This window comes from Bombina bombina, chromosome 5 (genome assembly GCF_027579735.1).
Source record: "Bombina bombina isolate aBomBom1 chromosome 5, aBomBom1.pri, whole genome shotgun sequence".
NCBI classification, from domain to species: domain Eukaryota; kingdom Metazoa; phylum Chordata; class Amphibia; order Anura; family Bombinatoridae; genus Bombina; species Bombina bombina.
In genome coordinates this window covers 69436833-69461577 of record NC_069503.1, presented here as the reverse complement: position 1 = coordinate 69461577, position 24745 = coordinate 69436833, and the positions used below count along the sequence as shown (strand labels likewise).

Genomic DNA, 24745 nt, shown 5'->3' with positions numbered 1-24745 from the left:
TATAAATTATTTTATTAAATAATATCAATAAAATTAATAAATAGGTGGTAAATTGTTTTTACATCCGGATGTACCTGTATGAATTATTTTAATGGTTAAACATAAAATGACCTCAATCTTAGAGGTGCAGAGTGATATTAAAATATAAAATAAAAACAATATGAAGTACAATATAGTCCTCTAACTATATAGTACAATATATTCTCCTAATTTTATAGTAAAAACTTCTATGGACCAAGTGGTGAAAATATATAAAAAATTATTATGCTCATAAAAAATTAAGAATAAACATTTAAAAATATATATAGATAGAAAAAATAATAATTATCAATTTCAAGCAGAATTGCTCAGTTCCAAGAAGAAACAAATATATACACAGTATATAGAATAATTGTGGAGTTTCTTTTGACAGATTCTTATATGTGTTCAAGATGGATCTTTCAAAAATAGGTGTTTTAAGGTGTTGAAAAAGTGTTGCAATAATTATGAGATCCAAAATCCCAGGTGTTATTTAAAGTGATATTTCTTATTTTGCTATCTTTGCAAAATTATAGTCAAATAATAGGTGTCACATTTTGAGTTGATCAACCAATATGTGGTGATATTTGCAGTTGATTGCTAGCGCAATTAAACAAAATGCAGTCTTGGGATAAACTGTGGTGTTAGTCTTAACTTTATTTATTTGACCTCCTGGTCCTGTAGTACAAACTCTCACTTGTTGATTTACCTTAGAATCGCTAAATGATAGAGTTACCCTCCTTCTGTATCCTTTGTGTCAGCTTCCTCTGTTCCTTGCAATTTCGTGATCACACTCAGATCAGAGTGGGGTAATGTGAATTGTTTCCTCGTTGCTCTCTACAAAGATAAAGATATGTTCCTCTGTTTTAGAACCTGGAAATGTTCTTCTTACAGCTGGTGTTGAGACCTCCTTAATGCCTGTGTATACTTTCCTTTCCCCTTGTTATTGGGGTTGTATACCGGCTTTCTGAATATCCGTAGTGATGTCCAGCTGGTTCCTTAGTGAATGAACAGATGATTGCTAATCAGGGTCCGCCTCTACATGTTTCAGCTGTGTAAGCCTTTATCAAGAGTCCTTTTCAGGGCAATGGTTCTCAGTCATCAAGGAATTCTCTAAATCCAACAGCAACACCACCAACATTCCACCCTCCCAGGACCTCTGCAATACCGTCGCTGCACACTTCCACCAAAGGATCCTTGACATCTATGACAGTTTCACGCCACATAAATCAACCTTCACCACCCACTCCCCTACACCCGACACCCCTCCCAAATTCACCCCCCCCTCACCACACATGGACTATTTGGAGCCCCGTCACCACAGATGACACCCTCAGAATCATGAAATCCATCCACTCCAGAGCACCCTCGGACCCATGCCCCATCACATATTCAACAAAGCAAGCTACATCATCGCCCCCTGAACTCCGCCGCACCATCAACTGCTCCATCAAAACCGGCACCTTCGCAGATATCTGGAAGCACATGGAACTGAAACCCCTGCTGAAGAAACCCTCGGCAGACCCCAAGGACCCAAATAACTACCGCCCCATCTCTCTACTCCCCTTCCCGGCCAAAGTCATGGAGAAGTCCATCAACTTACAAATTATTGACCACATTGAGGCCAACCACACCCTGGACAACTCCCAATCTGGTTTCAGAAGCAGCCACAGCACTGAGACCACCCTCCTCGCTGCCACAGATGACATCCGCGCTATGCTCGACCGAGGAGAAACTGCCACCCTCATCCTGCTAGACCTCTCAGCAGCTTTTGACACTGTCGACCACAACACCCTCCGCACCCGCCTACACAATGCCGGCATCCACAGCAAAGTCCTGGAATGGATCACCTCCTTCCTCACGGGCAGGACCCAGAAAGTCAGACTACCGCCTTTCTCCTCCAAACCCACACCAGTCAACTGCGGTGCACCGCAAGGCTCTTCGCTGAGCCCCACCCTCTTCAACATCTACATGGCCCCTCTTGCCACCATCGTCCGACGCCACAACCTCAACATCGACTCCTACGCGACGACACCAAGTTAATCATCTCACTCACCTGAGATCCCAACACCACCAAAAAGAACGTCCACGAAGGCCTGACAGCAGTCGCCGCCTGGATGAAGGACAACCGGCTCAAACTGAACACAGACAAAACCAAAGTCCTCCTCCTCGGACCCAATAAATCCGCATGGGACAACTCCTGGTGGCCCACAGCCCTCGGTCACCCCCCAAACCCAACCGACCATGCACGAAATCTAGTCTTCATCCTGGACTCCTCACTCTCCATAGACCGACAAATCAATGCCATCACCTCAACATGCTTCCACATTCTCCACCTGCTACGAAAAATCTTCAAGTGGATCCCCACCGAAACCAAGAAAACAGTCACCCACGCCCTCGTAAGCAGCCGGTTAGACTACGGCAACGCACTCTATGCCGGCTCCACCATCAAACTCCAAAAGAGACTCCAACGTATCCAGAACACCTCAGCCAGACTCATCCTTGACATCCCCCTCCAATGCCAAATCACCGAACACCTAAGGAACCTTCACTGGCTCCCATCAACAAGAGAATCACCTTCAAGCTCCTTACCCACGCGTTCAAGGCCCTACACAACATCGGACCTGAATACCTCAAACACCGCGTAAATTTCTACACCCCTGCCAGACAACTCCGATCTGCTGACCAAGCACTCGCAGTCATCCCCCGCATCCGCAAATCCACAGCGGTTGGAAGATCCTTCTCCCACATGGCGGCAAAGACATGGAACACCCTCCCGCTGCACCTCAGACAATCCACCTCCCTTACAAAGTTCAGAAAGGACCTCAAAACCTGGCTCTTCGACTGAATGCCCATATCCTCCCCCCCTTTCTCCTATCCCTATCACCTTTCCCTTAGCGCCTTGAGACCCTCATGGGTGATTAGTTTTCGCTCTATGAGTACCCAATAGATAGATAGATGGTTAGCTTAGGTTATTTTAGATAGTTTTTTTTTATTTGGGGGGGTTAGTTGGGTGGTGGGTTTTACTGTTGGGGGGGTGTTTGTATTTTTTTTTACAGGTAAAAGAGTTGATATCTTTGGGGCAATGCCCCACAAAAGGCCCTTTTAAGGGCTATTGGTAGTTTATTGTAGGCTAGGGTTTTTTTTTATTTTGGGGGGGGCTTTTTATTTTGATAAGGCTATTAGATTAGGTGTAATTCGTTTTTATTTTTGATAATTTATTTCTTTTTTTTTTGTAATTTAGTTATATTTTTGATTGGTAATTAGTTACTTTGTCATTTTTAGAGTATTGTTAGGATTTTTTTAATGTGTAGTTTAATTTTTTTTTAAATTGGTAGTTAGTTTAATTGTAGTTTAATAATTATAATAGTGTAATTGTTAGTTTAAAATTATTTTTTGTAATTTGACAGGTACGTTTTAATTTAAATATTTATTCAATAAATATGTGGACAACCTAAGTACCTTAGAGAGGAAATCTCTTAAGAAATTAGTTGAGAATAGAGACATACGGCTAGATTTGGAGTTTTGTCGGTAACGACCCGAAAAACTAACGCCGGCTTTTTTCTGGCCGCACCATAAAAATAACTCTGGTATTGAGAGTCCACAGAATGGCTGCGTTAGGCTCCAAAAAAGGAGCGTAGAGCATTTTTAACGCAGCTTCAACTCTCGATACCAGAGTTGCTTACGCAAGCGGCCAGCCTCAAAAACGTGCTCGTGGAAAACAATGGGGCTGTTTGAGCTGGAAAAAAACCTAACACCTGCAAAAAAGCCGCGTTCAGCTCCTAACGCAGCCCCATTGTTTGCTATGCGGTAACCCTTCCTACGTCTGCACTTAACACCCTAACATGTACCCCGAGTCTAAACACCCCTAACCTTACACTTATTAACCCCTAATCTGCCGCCCCCGCTATCACCTGCATTTTATTTTTAACCCCTAATCTGCCGCTCCGTAAACCGCCGCTACTTACATTATCCTTATGTACCCCTAATCTGCTGCCCCTAACACCGCCGACCCCTATATTATATTTATTAACCCCTAATCTGCCCCCCACAACGTCGTCTCCACCTGCCTACACTTATTAACCCCTAATCTGCTGAGCGTACCTGAGCGCTACTATAATAAAGTTATTAACCCCTAATCCGCCTCACTAACCCTATAATAAATAGTATTAACCCCTAATCTGCCCTCCCTAACATCGCCGACACCTAACTTCAATTATTAACCCCTAATCTGCCGACCGGAGCTCACCGCTATTCTAATAAATGGATTAACCCCTAAAGCTAAGTCTAACCCTAACACTCACACCCCTCTAACTTAAATATAATTTTAATATAACGAAATTAATTAACTCTTATTAAATAAATTATTCCTATTTAAAGCTAAATACTTACCTGTAAAATAAACCCTAATATAGCTACAATATAAATTATAATTACATTGTAGCTATTTTAGGATTAATATTTATTTTACAGGCAACTTTGTAATTATTTTAACCAGGTACAATAGCTATTAAATAGTTAAGAACTATTTAATAGTTACCTAGTTAAAATAATTACAAAATTACCTGTAAAATAAATCCTAACCTAAGTTACAATTAAACCTAACACTATACTATCATTAAATTAATTAAATAAAATACCTACAATTACCTACAATTAAACCTAACACTACACTATCAATACATTAATTAAATACAATACCTACAAAAAAATACATTTAAATAAACTAACTAAAGTACAAAAAATAAAAAAGAACTAAGTTACAAAAAATAAAAAAATATCTACAAACATAAGAAAAATATTACAACAATTTTAAACTAATTACACCTACTCTAAGCCCCCTAATAAAACAACAAAGCCCCCCAAAATAAAAAATGCCCTACCCTATTCTAAATTACTAAAGTTAAAAGCTCTTTTACCTTACCAGCCCTGAACAGGGCCCTTTGCGGGGCATGCCCCAAAAAGTTCAGCTCTTTTTCCTGTTAAAAAAAACATACAATACCCCCCCCCCAACATTACAACCCACCACCCACATACCCCTAATCTAACCCAAACCCCCCTTAAATAAACCTAACACTAAGCCCCTGAAGATCATCCTACCTTGTCTTCACCTCACCAGGTATCACCGATCCGTCCTGGCTCCAAAATCTTCATCCAACCCAAGCGGGGGTTGGCGATCCATCATCCGATGGCTGAAGAGGTCCAGAAGAGGCTCCAAAGTCTTCATCCTATCCGGGAAGAAGAGGCGTTCCGGACCGGCAACCATCTTGATCCAAGCGGCATCTTCTATCTTCATCCGATGACGACCGGCTCCATCCTGAAGACCTCCACCGCGGACCCATCTTCCTCCGGAGACGTCCAACTGACGAATGACGGTTCCTTTAAGGGACGTCATCCAAGATGGCGTCCCTCAAATTCCGATTGGCTGATAGGATTCTATCAGCCAATCGGAATTAAGGTAGGAATATTCTGATTGGCTGATGGAATCAGCCAATCAGAATCAAGTTCAATCCGATTGGCTGATCCAATCAGCCAATCAGATTGAGCTCGCATTCTATTGGCTGTTCCGATCAGCCAATAGAATGCGAGCTCAATCTGGCTGATTGGATCAGCCAATCGGATTGAACTTGATTCTGATTGGCTGATTCCATCAGCCAATCAGAATTTTCCTACCTTAATTCCGATTGGCTGATAGAATCCTATCAGCCAATCGGAATTCGAGGGACGCCATCTTGGATGACGTCCCTTAAAGGAACCGTCATTCTTCAGTTGGACGTCGCCGGAGGAAGATGGGTCCGCGGTGGAGGTCTTCAGGATGGAGCCGGTCGTCATCGGATGAAGATAGAAGATGCCGCTTGGATCAAGATGGTTGCCGGTCCGGATCGCCTCTTCTTCCCTGATAGGATGAAGACTTTGGAGCCTCTTCTGGACCTCTTCAGCCATCGGATGATGGATCGCCAACCCCCGCTTGGGTTGGATGAAGATTTTGGAGCCAGGACGGATCGGTGATACCTGGTGAGGTGAAGACAAGGTAGGATGATCTTCAGGGGCTTAGTGTTAGGTTTATTTAAGGGGGGTTTGGGTTAGATTAGGGGTATGTGGGTGGTGGGTTGTAATGTTGGGGGGGGGGGGTATTGTATGTTTTTTTTAACAGGAAAAAGAGCTGAACTTTTTGGGGCATGCCCCGCAAAGGGCCCTGTTCAGGGCTGGTAAGGTAAAAGAGCTTTTAACTTTAGTAATTTAGAATAGGGTAGGGCATTTTTTATTTTGGGGGGCTTTGTTGTTTTATTAGGGGGCTTAGAGTAGGTGTAATTAGTTTAAAATTGTTGTAATATTTTTCTTATGTTTGTAGATATTTTTTTATTTTTTGTAACTTAGTTCTTTTTTATTTTTTGTACTTTAGTTAGTTTATTTAAATGTATTTTTTTGTAGGTATTGTATTTAATTAATGTATTGATAGTATAGTGTTAGGTTTAATTGTAACTTAGGTTAGGATTTATTTTACAGGTAATTTTGTAATTATTTTAACTAGGTAACTATGAAATAGTTATTAACTATTTAATAGCTATTGTACCTGGTTAAAATAATTACAAAGTTGCCTGTAAAATAAATATTAATCCTAAAATAGCTACAATGTAATGATAATTTATATTGTAGCTATATTAGGATTTATTTTACAGGTAAGTATTTAGCTTTAAATAGGAATAATTTATTTAATAAGAGTTAATTAATTTCGTTAGATTAAAATTATATTTAAGTTAGGGGGGTGTTAGTGTTAGGGTTAGACTTAGCTTTAGGGGTTAATCCATTTATTAGAATAGCGGTGAGCTCCGGTCGGCAGATTAGGGGTTAATAATTGAAGTTAGGTGTCGGCGATGTTAGGGAGGGCAGATTAGGGGTTAATACTATTTATTATAGGGTTAGTGAGGCGGATTAGGGGTTAATAACTTTATTATAGTAGCGCTCAGGTCCGCTCGGCAGATTAGGGGTTAATAAGTGTAGGCAGGTGGAGGCGACGTTGTGGGGGGCAGGTTAGGGGTTAATAAATATAATATAGGGGTCGGCGGTGTTAGGGGCAGCAGATTAGGGGTACATAAGGATAACGTAGGTGGCGGTCGGCAGATTAGGGGTTAATAAGTGTAGGCAGGTGGAGGCGACGTTGTGGGGGGCAGGTTAGGGGTTAATAAATATAATATAGGGGTCGGCGGTGTTAGGGGCAGCAGATTAGGGGTACATAAGGATAACGTAGGTGGCGGTCGGCAGATTAGGGGTTAAAAAAATGTATTAGAGTGTCGGCGATGTGGGGGGACCTCGGTTTAGGGGTACATAGGTAGTTTATGGGTGTTAGTGTACTTTAGAGTACAGTAGTTAAGAGCTTTAGAAACTGGCGTTAGCCCAGAAAGCTCTTAACTACTGACTTTTTTCCTGCGGCTGGAGTTTTGTCGTTAGATGTCTAACGCTCACTTCAGAAACGACTCTAAATACCGGAGTTAGAAAAATCCCATTGAAAAGATAGGATACGCAATTGACGTAAGGGGATCTGCGGTATGGAAAAGTCGCGGCTGAAAAGTGAGCGTTGGACCCTATTTTGAGTGACTCTAAATACCGGCGGTAGCCTAAAACCAGCATTAGGAGCCTCTAACGCTGGTTTTCACGGCTACCGCCAAACTCCAAATCTAGGTCATAGTTTTTAGGGGGGCAGACAAAGGTGGTGGGATCGTTATCCAGAATAGGAGAGACTATTTCGTTTGTTGAACGATTCGTCTACTTACCTTGTTCTGGATACCGATCCTACTATAGGTTTTGTGAGAGATTTAAAATGTCTTTTACTGAAGGCAAAGGATAAGTCAATAATATCAGATGATGAATATCATTTTCTTTTTGAGAATAATCCAAAACTTTTGGTATTTTACCACTTACCGAAAGTCCATAAGGACCCTCTGGTCCCCCCAGGTAGGCCCATAGTTTCTGGTATTGATTCTTTATGTGATCATTTATCACAATATGTTGATTTTTATTTACAACCCTTTGTTAAGAAAACTAGCGCCTACCTGAGGGATAGTTCACACGTGATCACCAATTTTGAGGGCACCGAATGGGGCCCTGAATTTTGGTGGATCACGTGTGATGTCATGTCTTTATATACTTGTATTCCTCATGATAGAGGCAGTGAAGCAGTAAGGAGTGAACTATTAAGATGGAATATACCAACTATTCATGTGGACTTTATTGTTGAATCAATACTATTTATATTACAACATAATTATTTTTGGTTTGAAAAGAAATTTTATAGACAAACGGAACAGCGATGGGTACAACATTTGCCCCATCATATGCAAATCTATATGTTAATGATTTCGAACTAAAAAATATTTGGTTCAATAATCCTTTTTATGATAATATTTTAAAGTTTTATAGGTACAGGGAGTGCAGAATTATTAGGCAAATGAGTATTTTGACCACATCATCCTCTTTATGCATGTTGTCTTACTCCAAGCTGTATAGGCTCGAAAGCCTACTACCAATTAAGCATATTAGGTGATGTGCATCTCTGTAATGAGAAGGGGTGTGGTCTAATGACATCAACACCCTATATCAGGTGTGCATAATTATTAGGCAACTTCCTTTCCTTTGGCAAAATGGGTCAAAAGAAGGACTTGACAGGCTCAGAAAAGTCAAAAATAGTGAGTTATCTTGCAGAGGGATGCAGCACTCTTAAAATTGCAAAGCTTCTGAAGCGTGATCATCGAACAATCAAGCGTTTCATTCAAAATAGTCAACAGGGTCACAAGAAGCGTGTGGAAAAACCAAGGCGCAAAATAACTGCCCATGAACTGAGAAAAGTCAAGCGTGCAGCTGCCAAGATGCCACTTGCCACCAGTTTGGCCATATTTCAGAGCTTCAACATCACTGGAGTGCCCAAAAGCACAAGGTGTGCAATACTCAGAGACATGGCCAAGGTAAGAAAGGCTGAAAGACGACCACCACTGAACAAGACACACAAGCTGAAACGTCAAGACTGGGCCAAGAAATATCTCAAGACTGATTTTTCTAAGGTTTTATGGATTGATGAAATGAGAGTGAGTCTTGATGGGCCAGATGGATGGGCCCGTGGCTGGATTGGTAAAGGGCAGAGAGCTCCAGTCCGACTCAGACGCCAGCAAAGTGGAGGTGGAGTACTGGTTTGGGCTGGTATCATCAAAGATGAGCTTGTGGGGCCTTTTCGGGTTGAGGATGGAGTCAAGCTCAACTCCCAGTCCTACTGCCAGTTTCTGGAAGACACCTTCTTCAAGCAGTGGTACAGGAAGAAGTCTGCATCCTTCAAGAAAAACATGATTTTCATGCAGGACAATGTTCCATCACACGCGTCCAAGTACTCCACAGCGTGGCTGGCAAGAAAGGGTATAAAAGAAGAAAATCTAATGACATGGCCTCCTTGTTCACCTGATCTGAACCCCATTGAGAGCCTGTGGTCCATCATCAAATGTGAGATTTACAAGGAGGGAAAACAGTACACCTCTCTGAACAGTGTCTGGGAGGCTGTGGTTGCTGCTGCACGCAACGTTGATGGTGAACAGATCAAAACACTGACAGAATCCATGGATGGCAGGCTTTTGAGTGTCCTTGCAAAGAAAGGTGGCTATATTGGTCACTGATTTGTTTTTGTTTTGTTTTTGAATGTCAGAAATGTATATTTGTGAATGTTGAGATGTTATATTGGTTTCACTGGTAAAAATAAATAATTGAAATGGGTATATATTTGTTTTTTGTTAAGTTGCCTAATAATTATGCACAGTAATAGTCACCTGCACACACAGATATCCCCCTAAAATAGCTAAAACTAAAAACAAACTAAAAACTACTTCCAAAAATATTCAGCTTTGATATTAATGAGTTTTTTGGGTTCATTGAGAACATGGTTGTTGTTCAATAATAAAATTAATCCTCAAAAATACAACTTGCCTAATAATTCTGCACTCCCTGTATATAGACGATATAGTTATATTATGGAGAGGCAATGAGGAAAGTATTAATTTATTTATGAATCACATTAATAATAATGATTATAATTTAAAGTTTACCCACACTTATTCAAAAACTAAGATTGAATTTTTAGATCTAACACTCTATGTAGACGATGACAACAAAGTGGCAGTAACAAATTATAGGAAAAGTACGGAAAGAAATAGCTATATAGAGGCGACTAGTGGACATAAACGTAGCTGGATAGACAATATACCTTATGGCCAATATCTACGGATGAGGCGAAATTGTACTCATATGTCCAAATTCCATGAAGAATCTGCCATTTTGGACACAAAATTTAAGTAAAAAGGATATAATAGTGAGCTGCTAACTAGAGCTAAGGATAAAGCGTGTAATGTGAATAGAGAAAGTTTGCTTAAAAATACCAAGACTGAGCTCATGGATAATAATTTAAAGAGTGAAAAGGATAATCCTAGGTTTATAACGACTTATAATGAGGGAGCATCTACTATTAGAAAAATTCTGAATAAAAATTGGAATGTTTTAAAAACAGATCCAATATTAGGGTCTAAATTGACAGAAAAACCTATAGTTACTTTTAAGAAAGGGAAAAACCTTAAGAACATGTTAGCACCTAGTAAGCTTAGAATTAATAAAACCCCAAATATAGGCTCTAATTGGCTGACTATGTCTAAGGGGACTTATGCTTGTAAAAGTAAGAGATGCAATATGTGTGAACATGTGGATAAATATCCTAAGTTTACGAATTATGACGGCACCATGGAATTTGAAATTAAGTGTAGAGCAACGTGTGACTCCACATTTGTAGTTTATCTACTTAATTGTGGGTGTGGCCTATTTTATGTGGGACGCACAAAAAGAAAAATCAAGACAAGAGTTAATGAACACGTGTATAATATTAAAATGGCAAAAGAAAAACCTATTAAACATAGTGTCCCAAATCATTTTAAAGAAAAACATAATTGTGATCCAACCTCCTTGAAAATTAAAGTAATAGATTGGGTAGCGCCAACTACACATAATAGATTGCTAGCCTTGAGACAACAAGAAACTTACTGGATATACAAAATAGGGAGCCTAGAGCCAAATGTTATAAATGTAGATCTAGATCTAGCAGCATATATGTAGTCATTTTTATAGGTGTTTTATATATATATATATATATATTTTTTTTTATATATATAGTTGAGGGAAAATGAAACAATCTTTTATTTAAAATGATTAATGATTTTTAGTTTAGTTTTAGAAATTTGTATATATTAAATTAATTAAATTTATTAAATAGGGATTTTAAGATTTTTTAAAATTATTTAAATCACTCAGAATTATTTCATTTGTTATATTGTATTTTATTGTGAATTTTAGTGTATTATGAAATGTTTATATGGATGTCTTTTAATTGTGTGCATATATTTTTATGTATGTATGTTCCTGTGGAGATTTGTTGTTATAATAGTATCATGTTAATAAGCAACGAATTGGTTAACTGCTCAAAGTTACTATGTGGTATAAATAGTGCTGTCTAATTACGGCAGTGATCAGCTGTTCAATCTACAAATCCCTTGAGAAAGTCTGGCCGGGTTCCAGACGAAACGCGTAGGGTAATAGACTTTGGGAACCCTGAGAGCGAGTTTCCCTACCCGGACTGTGTATACTGCTGTTAGCTGGAGGACGCTCGAGTTTCCCTGTCAGTGACGTCAGACGCTGAACGGTTAGTCGGCTCGATAACAACCTGCTTCACTGAAGAGAGGAGGTAAAACACAGCCCGTGGTAGAACATAGCGCTACTAGTTGATTCACACTGGACGTTTTCATTTTATATGTAAGTGCTTATGTGTCACTGTATTTACTTTTTTTTATTAAAGTGTTAATACGCTTTGCGCCTCTCCTCTATGTCTTTTTGAAGTTTTAATTTAAGATAGGGAAATTGTAATTTTAATATAAAGTTAGGGGGACATTAGGTTTAGGGGTTAATAGTTTCAATTAGTTTATTTAGTTGTGGTGGGCTTTCAGTTTAGGGGTTAATAGGTTTATTATAGCGGCGATGTGGGGTAATGGCAGATTAGGGTTTAATAATATTTAAATAGTGTTTGCTATGCGGGAGGGGAGTGGTTTAGGTTTATTGTAGTGGTGACGATGTCGGGGAGCGGCAGAATAGGGGTTAATAATTTTATTATAGCGTTTGCGGTGCGTGAGAACCTTGGTTTAGTGGTTAATAAGTAATTTATGGGTGTTAGAGTACTTTTTGTTACAGGTTTGTAACGTAAAACTCATAACTACTGACTTTTAGATGGCGGTACGAATCTTGTCGGTATAGGGTGTACCGCTCACTTTTTAGCCTCCCAGGCAAACTCGTAATACCAGCGCTATGGGAGTCCCATTGAAAAAGGACATTTTTATAAGTGCGGTACTGACGTTGCGTGACAGGCTAAAAGGCTTGCGGCACACTTATACTGACAAGACTCGTAATAGCAGCGTTAGGGAAAATGAAGTGGGCCATAACGCTGCTTTTTCACTCATAACGCCAAACTCGTAATCTAGGTGATTGTTAATTAAAGGATAAATACATAGCATTTTTGTATATCTATTTTTGTATAAAAACATAGTGAAAAAAATATCTACAGGACTATAGGAATAACTAGTGTTAAAGCCCCTGTGTACCCGTGCCAAAATGTTTAAGGAAAGAAATATACCTATCCTTCTATCCATCTATCCCTATACCTTTATCCCTCTATCCATCTATCCCTATACCTCTATCCCTAGCCATCCATTCCTCTATCCCTATACCTCTGTCCCTATCCATCTATCTCTCTCCCTCTATCCCTATCCCTCTATCCCTAATCCGTATCCCTCTATCTTTATTTTTCGGCAGTGTAGGATCCCCCTAACTCTCCAACCTTGCTGATCCTCCCTCAAACAGCTGTCTAACCCTCCACCCCCGCTAACAATTGCAGCCATCTTCGTTGCAGGCAACAGTCTGCCAGTACCTATTAACCCCTTTTTTATTTTATATTTTTATATTTTAATTTTTCTTTCTGTAGTGTAGTGGTCCTACCATCTCCCTGCCTCATGATCACCATTTAGTACCCCCCACACCCCTTTTCTGTAGTGTAGCTGCCCCATCTCTCCCTGTCCCTTTTTTTCTGTAGCATAGGGCCCTCCCACTCCCTCCCTTTCCCTCCCCCCTCCACCCGCCTCCCACCTACACCTCCTACTGGCACCAGCAGAAGATTGCTACAGACGGTAACACACAGTGTCAAACATACTTGTCCTTTTATTATATAGGATATGAAGTTGCAGTGTATTTTTTGGAAAATAACCGGAGCATGGGCGTTCCATGAGCGTGTATGAAATTTTCTCTCAAATCCCAACGTAATTATCTAAACATTTCCGTCTTTCAGCTCTCACAAATAAAAAAAGGCGGCTAGGTGGTGACAAAAAAAAAAATACTTTATACACTAATAGAAAGACACCTGAATATGAAAATATAGGTGACTGTAAGATGCACATCTTAAACAAAAAATAAAAGAGGCCCCAATACTAATTAGTGAGAAGAGACACAAATTAGTTTAGCAGTGTGTAGTGATGTGTCTGCAACAAGCTTTACTAATCAGCTATTGGACTTCCGGTGGTGGAGCGGTGTGCTTAGATGTGTGTGAGCAGTCCCCTAGCAGCTTACACCATGTATACCCCATCTCAAGGGCCCTAGACCAGGTTGTATCCCAACTTGGCCGGGCAAGGTGCGGTGCTCGAGTGGGGCTGAGCTGGGAAGCCTTTGTTTGCTCCAGGGGAGCAGCAGGTGGGTTGACAGTGGCACCCGGCCGGATCCTGCAGCAGGGAGGAGTTCTAAGATCTGGAGGTAGCGTGGCAAGGAGAGCGGAGAGGACTGCAGCAGAGATCAGGAGACGCTGCAGAGTAAAGCAAAGCAACACCTGGTGGTCCCTGTTAAGTTATCACCTAACAACAGTAAGGAACCAGTTGAAGGCAGGCAGATAATCCAAGCTCGAAGGTCAGCTAGTCTGGGGGGCAGTACCAACAGAGGTAACCTCAGCAGTCAACCCAAACTGTAAGTACATTCCCTTACGTTAAGGGGGCTTGAAGGTTATTGCATTGTCTACAGTTGTGTGGCTGTTGGCTGTCTATGAGGCAGCAACGCAAAGGGTTAAGCCTGTTTTGAACTTTGGGTACTGAATCCCCCAGTGAAGATACCAAGAAGACCCCATCAGGGGTGCTTGACAAGATAATGCTTGACCTGTAGGTATAAAGCTATTCAATAAAACATAAAAGCTGTTCAATAAAAGACAGTTAAAGCACATAAACGAGTTAAGTGGCAGATTTCTGTTTGCAATGCTCACATTTTGTGGATAAAAATTTAATAGTGGGTAAAACAAAAACAAAAAGAAGGAAAATGCTAGCAAGTCAATGGTCATTTCTGCAAAGGCCCCTATCTGGAAAAAAATATATCTAAAAGGGAATCTCTACATTCAAGGTAGCAGCTGCCATGTGAGTAGTGGAACATAATCTACTACACGATTTTGCAGACTTTTTTTTTGTCCTTCACTAAACAAAGAAGCTTATAAGAGGCCTTTACTGAAGAACAGACACTACTGGTTTTACCCCTAGTATGGTCTATTATATTCATTTTTTTTCCCCAGATAAATATATTAGATAGAATCAGAGAGTTAGAGCAACAAAATTAGAGGCTTGACGCTTAAAGTAGAAGATATGGAGAATAGGTCAAGGAGAAAAAAAATCTGTGAGCATTGGGAATCCCAGAATTAGTTAAGGCAGCAGAATTGGAGATTTTTTTTTTAGGTTTAACTACCAGGCTTAAGGCAGAGAAGGGCACTTTTGCAATTGAGAGTACATAGAATCAATATAAATACTTAGAGACCAACCCAGGCCGGTTATAGCAAGATTTGCAAGTTTTAAAGATAAAACTACTATCTTCAGGGCATATAAACAAATAACTTACTATACCAGGGCAATAGAATCCTTTTGTACCAAGACTTTGCAGCAGAAAAAGTCAAAGCTAGAAAAGAGCTAATTCCATTATGCAATGAATTGAAGAATAAAGGTTTTAGAGCTTTTGTTATTTTTCCAGCCTTGAAGGCTCCCTCTCCTCTGTTTTTCTTTCTTTATTTTATCTGCTCCCCCTCTTGCCGGTTAATCTACTGGCATTATTTTATATTAGGAATGTATTAAATGTTACATCATGGAATGTGAGGGGGGTATAAACTCCCCCATTTAAAGGAAAAATATTTTAAATCACTTAAGGAAAGGCTTTAATTCTGATCTGGTATTTTTTACAAGAGACACATTTGCTCGATAAGGAACATCTGAAATTAAAAAGAGAATGGGTGAAGGAAATAATATTTTCATCCTATAAAAAAGTAGTAGAGGTATAGCAATATTGTTTAATAAAAAATTAGACTATCGGGTAAAAAAGACAATTTGTGATCCCCAGGGAAGGTATCTTATTGTGCAAATTTTATTACATAAATAAGTGTTCACTTTCGGCTAGATTAAAAGTTTTGCGGTATGGGTGAAAAAGCAGCGTTAAGGCTCTTTTTCACTACCGCTGGTATTAAGAGTCTTGCAGGTTTAGGGGCACAGCACATTTTTTTGGCTGTAATGCAACGTAACTACCGCAGCTTTCAAAAAGTCCTTTTTGAAAGGGACTTCCACATCGCCGGTATTACGAGTTTGCCTGGGAGGCCAAAAAGTGAGCGGTACAGCCTATAACTACAAGATCCGTACAGTAAACTGAAAGTCAGTAGTTATGGGTTTTATGCTTCAATGCCGTAACATAAAACTCATAACTAAAGTGCTAAAAAGTACACTAACACCCATAAACTACCTATTAACCTCCTTCCACATCGCAAACACTAAAATAAAATTATTAACCCCTAATCTGCTGCTCCGGATATCGCCGCCACTAGAATAAACATATTAACCCCAAACCGCCACCCTCCCACATTGCAAACACTAAAATAACATTATTAACCCCTAATCTGCCGCTCCGGACATCGCCACCACTAGAATAAACATATTAACCCCTAAACCGCCGCCCTCCCGCATTGCAAACACTAGTTAAATATTATTAACACCTAATCTGCTGTCCCTAACATCGCCGCAACCTACATTACTGTTATTAACCCCTAATCTGCCACCCCCAATGTCGCCGCCACTATACTAAAGTTATAAACCCCTAAGTCTAACCCTAACACCCCCTACTTTAATATAATTAAAATAAATGTAATAAAAAATCATTAACTAAATAATTCATATTTAAAACTAAATAAATTACCTGTAAAATAAACCCTAAGCTAGCTATATAACTAATAGTTACATTGTAGCTAGCTTACGTTTTATTTTTTTATTTCACAGGCAAGTTTTATTTATTTTAACTAGGTAGACTAGTTAGTAAATAGTTATTAACTATTTACTAGCAACCTAGCTAAAATAAATACAAATTTACCTGTAAAATAAAACCTAACCTGCCTTACACTAACACCTAACCTTACACTACAATTAAATCCAATTAACTAAATTACAAAAAAAACACTAAATTACACAAAAGAAAAAAAGAAATGATCAAATATTTAAATTAATTACACCTAATCTAATATCCCTATTAAAATAAAAAAAGCCCCCCCACCAAAATAAAAAACCCTAGCCTAAACTAAACTACCAATAGCCCTTAAAAGGGCCTTTTGCAGGGCATTGCCCCAAAGAAATCAGCTCTTTTACCTGTAAAAAAAATACAAACAACACTCAACAGTAAAACCCACCACCCACACAACCAACCCCCCAAATAAAATCCTAACAAAAAAAAAACTAAGCTCCCCATTGCCCTGAAAAGGGCATTTGGATGGGCATTGCCCTTAAAAGGGCATTTAGCTCTTTTTCCGCCCAAACTCTAAGCTAAAAATAAAACCCACCCAATAAATTCTTTAAAAAAACCTAACACTAACCCCCGAAGATTGGAACAGCCAATAGAATGCCAATAGAATGCAAGCTCAATCCTATTGGCTGATTGCATCAGCCAATAGGATTTTTTCACCTTTAATTCCAATTGGCTGATAGAATTCTATCAGCCAATTGGAATTCAAGGGATGCCATCTTGGATGACGTCACTTAAAGGAACCATCATTCTTCAGTCGCCGTGGAAAGAAGAGGATGCTCCACGCCGGATGTCTTGAAGATGGAGCCGCTCCGTGCCGGATGGATGAAGATAGAATATGCTGTCTGGATGAAGACTTCTGCTGGCTTGGATGAAGACTTCTGCTGGCTTGGCTTGGATGAAGACTTCGGCCGGCTTAGATGAAGACTTCTGCCAGCTTGGATGAAGACTTCTGCCGGCTTCGATGAGGACTTCTGCCACTTCATTAAGGACTTCTGCCGGCTTCATTGAGGATGGATGTTGGGTCTTTAAAAACTGTAAGTGGATCTTCGGGGGTTAGTGTTAGTTTTTGTTTTTTTTAAGGGTTTATTAGGTGGGTTTTATTTTTAGATTAGGGTTTGGGCAGAAAAATAGCTAAATGCCCTTTTTTTAAAAAAATAAAATAAATATTTATTAGTAATAATTTAAAAATACATGGAAAAACGTTTGTCATGTAGGCTGAGTAGGCTGACACCTAAACTGGCTTACGCGTTTCGGCTGTTGCCGTAGTCATAGCCATAGGTGCTGGGTCTACTCCCCCTTCTTCTTTTTTTTTTTTTTTTAAACAATTTTTATTGTAGAAGAAAAGAATACACATACAGTGAAAACAACCATAGCGCTGTACATACAGGTGTTCAGACATCTCTTATGATTTAACCGTGCTAGGCAATAGATTAGAAGAGAAGTGTCCATTACGAGGAGAATCTTGTTGAAATTAGTATCTGGGATAACTCCCATAGGATCAAATGTAATTAACAGGCACAGTATAGAATAGGAGTAGTTCGTATAAGTTAGTAATGATACATACCGCCTGTTGCGTGGCTATTCTACAGTTCAGTACGACACTTACGTCTCCAACTGGTGTATTTGCATAGAAAGTGCATTCCTCACAATCAATAATGACATAGAAGCCATAACATTTCAAAACATATGCCTATACAGGCAAGAGCAAGAAGAAGGGAAAAAGAAAAAGGGAAATAAAGGTGGGTTTAAAGAAAGGGGAAAAGGCAAAGAAGAAAAGGAGAAAGGGAGGGTTTAGTAGGGACTATTAGGCTACCTGTGAGTGTAGGAGAGTTTGCCAGTAAAATTGTATGTTATGATAAAGGGCAAGACTGCGTTCTTAAGGTGTGCGTATTCTTCTATCTCTAATAACTCTGAGGTGTTGCGCAGCCATTCCTGCCGAGTTGGAATCTGGGCAGATTTCCACTTGCGTGCAATAAGTAATTTGGCTCCATTCAAGCTGTATTGCAAGAGTTTCCATTTGATTTTGCATATTTTCTTTGGTTTGTAGTTTAGAAGGGCTGTGGTTGGGGGTAATTCAAATTGTTCTCCCATGATAGTTTTCAAACTATGAGTAATGTCTTCCCAGAATGGGAATAATTTCGGGCAGTGCCACCAGATATGGGCCATTGTGCCAGGAGACCCACAACCTCTCCAACATGTAGCGTTAGATTTGGGATATATTCGTTTAAGCCTGTCAGGGGTAAGGTACCATCTAAACAGAATTTTATGGTTAAGCTCCAGTAATCTAGGGGAGGAGGAGGACTTGGCAGAGTTATAACATATGTTGTCCCATTGCTCTTTAGGTATGGAAATCCCTAAGTCGGTTTGCCAGTAGGAGTCATATGAAGATGTAGGTAGAGTAAGGGTGTCATCTAACAGTCTTTTTGTTATGGACAGTGATCCTCTAGGTGTTATTCCCTCAAGGCAGAGTTTTTCAAATTTCGTCAATTCCCTCAATAAATCCTGTCTATGAGGTGAGGAACTTAGTAAATGTGTAAGTTGAGCATATTTTAGCCATCGGGAGAAGGCTCCACCGGCCAGGTCTGTAAGTTGTGGTCTCGGTTTCAATTTCCCTCCCTCTGTTAGGCAAGTAAACGGTATCGTTGGGCTTGTGTCTGGAGAATACGATTCATTCGGGATAAGTCCCTTATGAAATTCCGCATTTATCGGGATTGGTATCATAGGTGAGATGTATGTCGTGAGACCCTTGGTCTTAAGTCGCATAGTGTCCCAAGTACGAAAGTAATGAGCATAGAGAGGGGAGGTTCTGGTCAGTATGGGTCTGCATTTTTGTTTGATCCAGCATAGCTGTCCTATCGCAGGTGAGCTCAACAGGAAGGAGTCTATGGAGGACCAGGCTTTTATATGTGTATTTTCATGCCATTCTAGGACTTTTTGCAGTACTACGGCCTTGTAGTATTGAGATATTAATGGCACCCCCATGCCCCCCCCTACCCAAGGGTTTCGTCAAGATCCTTTTACTGATACAAGGTTTTACTTTTCCCCATATGAATGAGTTTATCATGGATTGTAGTTTTGTCAGATAAGTCAGTGGCAGTTGGATTGGTGCGGCTTGGAGGAGATATAGGATTTGAGCGCTCGGTACACTACATATACCTTTCAGGAGATATAGGATTTGAGGTAAGGTGGTCATTTTAACTGCCTGGATCCTTCCCCACCAAGACAGGGGTTTCTCCTGCCAGGAGTCAAAGTCTTTCCTAAGTTTGTATAGGAGTGGTGTGTAATTATATTTAAATAACTTATTAATCAAGGGGGCCAGGTAGACTCCGAGGTATTTGATTTTATCTTGGAGTAGAGTGTATGGGCATAGGGTTTTGAGGTTCTCAAAGTTTTCTTTTAGCAGGTTTATATTAAGGATTTCAGATTTTCTAGCATTGATCAAGAAGTTAGAGTGGGTACTAAATCTCTCAAATTCTGTCAATAAGTATGGCAGGGACTTATGTGGGTATGTAAGTAAGGTGAGGACGTCATCAGCGTACAGGGTAAGCTTATACGTGTTGGGACCTAGCTGTAGGCCTGTGATATGTGTGTTTTTCCGTATGTGGGCCGCCAGGATCTCGATTGATACGGCGAACAGCATAGGAGACAGGGGGCACCCCTGTCTCGTGCCGTTTCGGATTCTAAAGATGTCGGAAAGTGTGTTATTCGCCCGGACCCAGGCAATCGGGTGAGAATAAAGGCTAAAGATCCTCTGGAGCATCATGGGTCCTATCCCAATGGCGGTCAGGCAAAGCCTCAAGAAAGCCCAGTCCAGCCGGTCAAACTCTTTTTCAGCATCAGTTGAGATCAAAATAGTAGGCGTTTTTGACCGGCCGGACTGTTCAATCAGGTGTAAGACCCTTGTGGTGTTATCCCGTGCCCCCCTTTTTGGTATAAAGCCGGATTGGTCGGTGTGGATAACCTGGGGCAAGATTTTGTTCATTCTGTTCGCTAAAATTTTTGAGTACAGCTTTATATCTGTATTAAGTAAAGATATTGGTCTATAATTGCCTACTTGAGTAGTGTCCTTGTCTGGTTTAGGGATAACTGATATATACGCCTCAAGGGAGCTCTCTGGCCATGTTGAGCCGTTGTCTATGGACTGGAATAGGGTTGTTAAGCAAATTTTTAAATTGTTTATAATATATATTTGAGAACCCATCCGGGCCTGGGCATTTGTGTGAGGGGAGAGAATTTATAGCTGCTGTTACTTCTTGGAATGTGATAGGACTGTTCAAAAGTTCAGTTAATTCTTTAGGGATGCTAGGGAGAGAAGCGTCAGCGATGTACTGTTCAGTGGCTGAGGGGGTTGCTGCTGCTGGGGGGGCCTGGAGGTTATAGAGACTGCCATAGAAGTTTTTAAACTCCTCAACTATTGAAGGGCTGCTTACCAGGCTGTTTCCCGCGCCATTCACTATTCTATGGATATGAGTGTTTAACCTACGTTCCTTAAGTGTTCTGGCTAGAGAGGGACCGATTTTATTAGACCTTGCTAGGTATGTCTTTTTGAGGTATAGCGCCCTAGTCTGGGCTTCCGTGTAAAGTAGCCTATTTATGTCGTTTCTATGTTGTCTCAGTAGGTTAGAGAGGGGGAGGTCGGCGGGTGTTTCCTGATGTTGTTTCTCTAGAGTGCGTATGGAGTGTAGGATAGTCGTATATTGTGTTCCAAAATGTTTCGCCCGTAGGGCTATATGTTTGATGAATTCTCCGCGTAGGACCGATTTATGTGCTTCCCAAAGTGAGTGGGGGGAAATGTCAGCTGTGTTGTTAATCCTAAAGTACTCCTCAATAGTGTCAGCTAATTGCTTGGAGAGTATTTTATTTTTTAACAATGCTTCGTCTCATTTCCAAACAAAGGGGGTCAGAGGGACATCTGACCATTCAAGGTTTATAGATACCATTGCGTGATCTGACCAACTAGTTGGGGTGATTTCTGCGTTCTGAATATGATTATATATTGATTGATCTGTTAAGACATAATCTATTCGGGAATAGCATTTATGCGGGTTTGAATAGAAAGTGTAAGTGTGCTGGGAGGGGTGTTTCAGTCTCCACGTATCTAGTAATGTCAAACTTTGAATGAGGGACACCGTATCAACCAGTGTTTTAGAGGAAACACTGCTACGCCCCGTTGAGCAGTCTAAGATGGGGTCAAGTGCTAAGTTAAAGTCCCCTGCCAGGACTAGGGGTCCCTTCTGATGAGACTCTGGGGGGTAGTTATCAACGTGTCTATTTTACCTGTCTTCGCCGGCCCAATATGCCCGCCTAAGCTCGCCTCACATCGCCGCCGCGGACCTGCAAAAATTTGCCAAAGTTATCAAAAAAGCTGTCAAAAAGCCACGCACCAAGTACGGGGCGATGAGCAGCGGACTGTGAGAGTTATCACTCATCCGATCTTGCTGCTCTTCGGCTTTTTTACAGCTTTCTTGCTAGCCTGTCACTAACCACCCGCACTAACTACACTGTTCTACCCCCTATACCGGCGCCCCCGGAGCCCCCCGCAACTCAATAAAGTTAGTAACCCCTAAACCGCCACTCCTAGACCCCGCAGCAACTCTTATAAATGTATTAACCCCTAAACCGCCGCTCCCGGACACCGCCGCAACCTACATTATACCTAGTAACCCCTATCCTGCCCCCCCTATACCGTCGCCCTCTATAATAAAGTTATTAACCCCTATCCTGCTGATCCCGCACCTCGCCGCAACTAAATAAATAGTTTAACCCCTAAACCGCCGCTCCCTGACACCGCCGCAACCTATATTAAATTTATTAACCCCTATCCTGCCCCCCCTACACCGTCGCCACCTATAATACATTTATTAACCCCTATCCTGCCCCCCACTACACCGCCGCCACTGTAATAAAATTATTAACCCCTAAACCTAAGTCTAACACTAACCCTAACACCCCCCTAACTTAAATATTAATTAAATAAATCTAAATAATATTTCTATTATGAACTAAATGAATCCTATTCAAAACTAAATACTTACCTATAAGGCTCCTTTAAGGGACATCATCCAAGATGGCGTCCCTTCAATTCTGATTGGCTGATTGGATTCTATCAGCCAATCGGAATTAAGGTAGGAAAAATCTGATTGGCTGATTGAATCAGCCAATCAGATTGAAGTTCAATCCGATTGGCTGATCCAATCAGCCAATCAGATTGAGCTTGCATTCTATTGGCTGATCCGATCAGCCAATAGAATGCGAGCTCAATCTGATTGGCTGATTGGATCAGCCAATCAGATTTTTCCTACCTTAATTCCGATTGGCTGATAGAATCCTATCAGCCAATCGGAATTCGAGGGACGCCATCTTGGATGACGTCCCTTAAAGGAGCCTTCATTCGTCGGTAGTCCGTCGGGAAAGAAGGATGTTCCGCGTCGGCGGGATGAAGATTGAAGACCCCGCTTGAAAGATGACATCGCCTGGATAGAAGACTTCTTCAGCGCCGCTTGGAAGATGACATCGCCCGGATAGAAGACTTCTTCAGCGCCGCCTGGAGGATCACTTCATCGGATGGAAGATTTCTTCAGCGCCCCTTGGAGGATCACTTCTGCCGCTCTGGATCTCCTCTTCAGTTCCATCGGTGGCTCGGCTGAGTGAAGACGACTAAAGGTAGGATGATCTTCAGGGGATTAGTGTTAGGTTATTTTAAGGGGGGTTTGGGTTAGATTAGGGGTATGTGGGTGGTGGGTTTTAATGTTGGGGGGGTTGTATTTTTCTTTTACAGGCAAAAGAGCTGAATTCTTTGGGGCATGCCCCACAAAAGGCCCTTTTAAGGGCTGGTAAGGTAAAAGAGCTTTGAACTTTTTTAATGTAGAATAGGGTAGGGAATTTTTTTATTTTGGGGGGCTTTGTTATTTTATTAGGGGGCTTAGATTAGGTGTAATTAGCTTAAAATTGTTGTAATATTTTTTAAATGTTTGTAACCTATTTTTTTTATTTTTTGTAACTTAGCTTTTTTATTTTTTGTACTTTAGTTAGTTTATGTAATTGTATTTAATTGTAGTTATTTGTATTTAATTTATTTAATGATAGTGTAGTGTTAGGTTTAATTGTAACTTAGGTTAGGATTTATTTTACAGGTAATTTTGTATTTCTTTTAGCTAGGTAGTTATTAAATAGTTAATAACTATTTAATAACTATTCTAACTAGCTAAAATAAATACAAAGTTGCCTGTAAAATAAATATAAATCCTAAAATAGGTACAATGTAATTATTAATTACATTGTAGCTATCTTAGGGTTTATTTTACAGGTAAGTATTTAGTTTTAAATAGGAATAATTTATGTAAGTATAGTGTAGTGTTAGGTGTAATTGTAACTTAGGTTAGTTTTTATTTTACAGGTAAATTTCTCTTTATTTTAGCTAGGTAAGCTATTAAATAGTTAATAACTATTTAATAGCTATTGTACCTAGTTAAAATAAATTGAAAGTTACCTATAAAATAAAAATAAATCCTAAGATAGCTACAATAAAATTATTATTTATATTGTAGCTATATTAGGGTTTATTTTAAAGGTAAGTATTTAGTTTTAAATAGGATTAATTTAGTTAATAATAGAAATATTTTTTAGATTTATTTAATTAATATTTAAGTTAGGGGGTGTTAGGGTTAGTGTTAGACTTAGGTTTAGGGGTTAATAAAATTATTACAGTGGCGGCTGTGTTGTGGGGGGCAGGATAGGGGTTAATAAATGTATTATCGGTGGCGATGGTGTAGGGGGGGCAGATTAGGGGTTAATAAATTTAATATAGGTTGCGGCAGGGTCCGGGAGCGGCGGTTTAGGGGTTAATACATTTATTATAGTTGCGGTGGGGTCAGGGAGCGGTGGTTTAGGGGTTAATATGTATAGAGTAGCTTGCGGTGGGCTCCGGGAGCAGCGGTTTAGGGGTTAACATATTTATTATAGTGGCGGTGGGCTCCGGGAGCGGCGGTTTAGGGGGTAATAACTTTATTTAGTTGCGGCGGTGTAGGGGGGGGGGACAGATTAGGGGTGTTTAGACTCGGGGTACATGTTAGGGTGTTAGGTGCAGACATCTTCCATAGGAATCAATGGGATGTCTGGCAGCAGCGAACTTGTACTTTCGCTATGGTCAGACTCCCATTGATTCCTATGGGATCCGCCGCCTCCAGGGCGGCGGATTGAAAACCAGGTACGCTGGGCCGTAAAAGTGCCGAGCGTACCTGCTAGTTTTTTGATAACTAGCAAAAGTAGTCATATTGTGCCACACTTGTGTGCGGAACATCTGGAGTGACGT

The 24745-nt window shown here is 40.4% G+C and overlaps 1 protein-coding gene across 1 annotated transcript in view; it reads right to left on the bottom strand.

Moving 5' to 3' along the window:
- LOC128659884 (oocyte zinc finger protein XlCOF6-like) overlaps window positions 1–24745 on the bottom strand; it is a 262081-nt gene that overhangs the window by 142962 nt on the left and 94374 nt on the right. Inside the window, exon 3 of the mRNA XM_053713468.1 lies at window positions 18692–18708. Coding sequence (XP_053569443.1) covers window positions 18692–18708 — 17 coding nt within the window. The remainder of the gene's footprint in view (window positions 1–18691; window positions 18709–24745) is intronic.